The sequence below is a fragment of the Pteropus vampyrus genome, unplaced genomic scaffold, assembly GCF_000151845.1.
Source record: "Pteropus vampyrus isolate Shadow unplaced genomic scaffold, Pvam_2.0 Scaffold124, whole genome shotgun sequence".
NCBI classification, from domain to species: Eukaryota; Metazoa; Chordata; class Mammalia; order Chiroptera; family Pteropodidae; genus Pteropus; species Pteropus vampyrus.
Genome location: NW_011888905.1, coordinates 2,533,665 through 2,538,222, shown reverse-complemented (window position 1 = coordinate 2,538,222; position 4,558 = coordinate 2,533,665). Strand labels below are relative to the sequence as shown.

Genomic DNA, 4,558 nt, shown 5'->3' with positions numbered 1-4,558 from the left:
ACCCAAGGGAAAGGCTCAGTGACGTGGCCACCAGGTCTACCGGGTTCGGTGTCCGAATGCACCCAAAGCCCTAGATAATGGTAGTGGCAGCAATGGCAAGCACAGTCTTTAGAGAGGAATAAAGTAACTTTGACAAAAGTGTAAAAGCTAAACACTGAACACTACAAAAATCGCTGAAGTGAAAAATCTAAGTCAAAGAGATATACCATGTTCATGGATTGAAACACTTAATATTGTTGAGATAGCAATTCTGCCCAAATTTACATACAGATCGAATGCAATTTCTATCAAAATCCTAGTAATTGTTTTTTTTAATTGGCAAGCAATTTCTCATCAATGTGGGGCCCCATTCCGGAAGGGAGACCAGGTAGGTCAATTTGAAAAGTTCACAGGGCCCTGACTGCTATAGCCCCTTCAAACCATCTGGAGACCTCTCGAAATCGCCCCCTAGTGGAGGAGTAAAGTCCATGCCAGTTTCAGCTGTCCTGAAACTGACCTGCAGAGCTCTCCAGGCAGTGCCTGAGGGTCACCCTGCTGCTAGTCTCTGCTCCTTGTACAGACACTGATACCGTGCACTGCACGGCTGATAACTGCTGTCCACACCCGCTTTTACTGCAGGGTTCGGAAGTACCCTTTGTCAATTAGTTCTGTTGTAAATGTTTTTATTTTATTTATTTGTTTGTCTGTTTTGGCACATGTTTTTAATTGGCCTCTGATTTTGCTATTTGTTCAATCTTTTTATGAAGAGATTCAAGAACATCCAAAAACTAGGCTTTCATTGCCACTGCTGTCTTCCCAGGATTCCCACCAGCATTGCCTTTTATACATGAAAAAATGGTAACGCTCTACTTAGTATCTTGAAATGAAGTGTGTTGATAACATTATCTATGTGTTTAATAATTACATATACATGTGTGCACTCTTAGGTTTTCTATAAAGGAGAAATAAAAGGAATAATTTATAATAAAATAGTAGGTTTTTTGATATGTAAATGCTCAGGCACAGTTAGCCTCCATAATGAAATATCCTGACCAATATAGATGTCACGTAGCCACCCAGATACCATGAAAATGTAGTCTTACTTAACATGTTTTTCTGAAATGATGACTGGTCCTTGCTGACGTGTCAAACAAAACAAAACGCTTCCTCCCCTCAGTTTACACTGGAAGAGTCAGCGTACGTTAAAACCGCTACCCAAGACGTCGTGTTTATACGTAAAACAGTCTGAGCTCATATCGTAAACGAGCTTCTCACCAGCGTGCGCATGGGGTAGGACGTGCTAGAGTCACGAGGGACATAGAACAAGGCTTCGTTGTGGGTCTTACAGGATGTTTAGCATATCTAGTCTCTGATCACTAAATAGTAAGATCCCCCCACACCACCACCACCATGGAGCCACGAAATCCCACCTCCACAGATTGTCAGAATTCTCTCTCGGGGTCGTATTCCCGGTCAAAGACACGTTCCTCGCCCCGGACACGAGGCTGGTTGAAGGGTGATGAGCACATACGACTTCAGAAAGTACGCGAGTAAGAGAGTAACGCTAAGCTGCCTTCCAAGTGCCAGGAGGAAGCGCGAGGGGGACGCGGTGGCTCCCCACGCCCTTCAGCCTCCTCGCCTCTTTCCACAAAGTAGGCGACAAGATGTTCTGTCCAAGCTGTCCAGGGAGGACTTTTTCTGCCGCCTTTGGGGCTGCTCCTGACGCTGCAACGGGGCCGCAGTTTGTGGCTTTTCCCGGCACCCCGCCGTCCCACGCCAGCCCAGATGCTTCCGGCCTCTGGCCCCTCATCACAAGGGTGCCCCGCGCGGACCGAATGTTCTTGTCACCCCGCCAAATCCCCGCCTTGGAGCCTAAGCACGCCGAGATGGCATTTTGAGGATGGGCCCTTGGGAGAGGAGCAGGTCACGAGCACAGAGCCCTCATAAATCAAATTAGTTCCCTGATAAAAGAGACCCAGGAGAGCTCCCTTCTGCCACGTGAGGACAAAAGAGGACAGCTGTCTGCGAACCAGGAAGTGGGCCCTCGCTGGACACCGAATCTGCTGGCCCCTTGATCTTGGACTTCCCACCCGACAGAGCTGTGAGAGATCCCTTTCTGTCGTTTATAAGTCACCTGGCCGATGGCATTTTGTCACAGCAGCCTGAATGGACTGAGACAGTCCCCAGCAGGGTCGCAGGTGTGAGCCGAGGGTGAGAGATGCCAGTGCAAGGCCGATGGATGACATGAGGGTCGAGGCCGCCTGCTCTGCAGCTCGCGTGCACCCTCCGCCCCTGCTTATACCTCATCCCAGAGATGCCCCTTCCACGTCACAAACGTGTTCTTGCCGAGCCAGCCTTCCTAGTGACATGGAGGGTCTGACAGTTCAGTTCGTGAGGGGCAGGTCTGGCCACTTGGTCGCTTGATAAATTGCAGTCAGTGTCTCTTCTACCGAGCCCAGCAGCACCCAAGGGTGCTCTGCAAATGCTATGTGTTTCTCTGACGCAGCCGGCATGGCTTTGTCCCGAGCTCTGGGCGTCTATATTACGATTCTCTCACTGGAGTTTGCCAAAACACCCAGCATCTTTGCCTACTGCAGATGTCCCGTTACAGGGCTGCTGGGTCACATGGCTGCAGAGGCCTTTTCTGCTTTTGGTCCCACTCAGAGCTGGCAGCCTTCAATGGCAGCTGGTAACTTGGTCAGAAACATATTGTGTGAAACATTAAATGCTCCAGAATCCTAGGAAATCGGTATTATGCTTCTTTCATAGTGGTGGAAGGTGTGAGTTGGAATAATTGATTCTTTACCTTGGAAGGCTATCCCGGCATGTCCCAGGCCACTGGACCTCTGAGCACCTCGCCATCGTGGTGGCTTCCTGAATCTCTGTGTGTTTATTTCTCGCTCTCTGAATCCATGTGTCTCTCCAGGGCCTCCAGCGTGCTTGCCACTCCCTGCCCTTCTGATCTGATAGGGACAATGTGTCACGTGCAGGCACACCTTGTTTTATTGTGCCTTACAGATATCACATTTTTTACAAATCAAAGGCAAGATCCTCCAGCAGCAGCAAAGATTATGACTCACCTTATTGCAATGCTCATTTTGTTTGTGGTGGCCTGAAACTGAACCTGTTCTATCTCCACAACCTGCGTGGACAGCATGTCCTCATGTCACCGTCGATAAGTTCTGTAACTGTCAGCGAAAGGATGTATATATAACATGATCGGTTTTACCCTAGACCAATTGACATCAGTAAGAGTTAGGTTCTCATGGCATCTCATCAACCTTACATTATTCAAGGACCTGCTGTGTAGTGGACCAATACGATGGTCTTCAAAATGTCCGGAGTCAAGGTCCCTTCAGAGCAGACTATGACGGAGGGCCAGAGACTTGACGTACTCCTGGGGCAGAGCACACGTGTATATTGTTGTCCTTCCCACATGGAAGCCAAGCGCTGCTGCCTCTCCCTTCTGACCTGAGTGGGTGGAAAACAGCGCACTCACCAGGTTAATGATGGCTGCGTGCCGCCGGCCTCGGGCTGTGTCCAACTGCTCTACGCAGTTACCGTGTGGGACATGCAGCCGCCATCGGAGTTAACGCTTGGTCACGTTTGTGGTAGACCACTGCCATCTGCCACGATCACCATCTCTCCAGTTATTTCAGGAGCCAAACGGGTGGCCCTTGCTCGAGCAGAAGCAGGTGGGGCCACCTGCTCCTGTATTCTTTAAGCCTTTTTAGGGTGACACTCGTCTCCTCCATCTTCCTTGGGATGTCGTGTGGTGTTTGTGCGTCACCTTGGCGTGGGGCAGCTTCAGGTCTCCTGCCGGTCCTCCTCACTCACTCCCCGGGGCCAGAAACCAATGTGCGCGTTCATCAACTTCAAAGGCTGCTCGCTTTCGTTTTACGATGTGTGTACAGACGGGGAAATAACCCCTGGGTGTGGCCGCGGTCTCAGAGCACATGGTGTGGACCGTGCCTGAGCGGGGACACTGTTTATCATCTGGACCCCACCTGCTCCTGCTCCTGCTCGAGCAAGGGATCGATGCTAATTCACAACCTTTGCCCCAAATCCTCAAAAGGTCTGAGTATTCTCTTTTTTGTCAGTGATGTTCATCAACATAAATGACTCATGTTGGCACTGTTACCTTTCCTAGTGGGGAACACTCTTTCCCCCAAGACCCCCGGAGCCATCCTAGAGCCATATTCCAGGGACCTTGCCTGGACCTGCATCCCGCATCACAGGAGCGTGCTCCCGTAGCGGTCAGCCCTCGCACAGCTAACTTCATGGCCCATCTCCGCTGGCACAGCGCCCTGAGTTCCCGCCACCTGCAGCACAACCCGCTCCGGCAAGGCCACGTGAGCCAGACCCCGAAGCTCCGTCAGCCTGCGTGAATTCCATCTCTTCTCGTAGTCGGCTGGGCCTCCGCTTTGGGGCTCTGCTAGAATTTGATTCTTGTCTTTGTCCTGTTGCCAGGAAAGCAGGTGGAGGTAGATCCTTGAGGGGGTGAGCATTGTCTTGGAAAGCACCTGCCTCCTTTGAAGCCTTCCTGTGATCTTCACACATCCGGGGCGGGCCACTTCTG

General features: G+C 50.8%; 1 protein-coding gene across 1 annotated transcript in view; it reads left to right on the top strand.

Moving 5' to 3' along the window:
- The first annotated feature begins 4,259 nt into the window (after positions 1–4,259).
- The window catches only part of AQP10 (aquaporin 10), a 9,814-nt gene continuing 9,515 nt past the window's right edge, over positions 4,260–4,558 (top strand). Inside the window, exon 1 of the mRNA XM_011366535.1 lies at positions 4,260–4,331. Within this exon, the coding sequence (XP_011364837.1) occupies positions 4,260–4,331 (72 nt within the window). The remainder of the gene's footprint in view (positions 4,332–4,558) is intronic.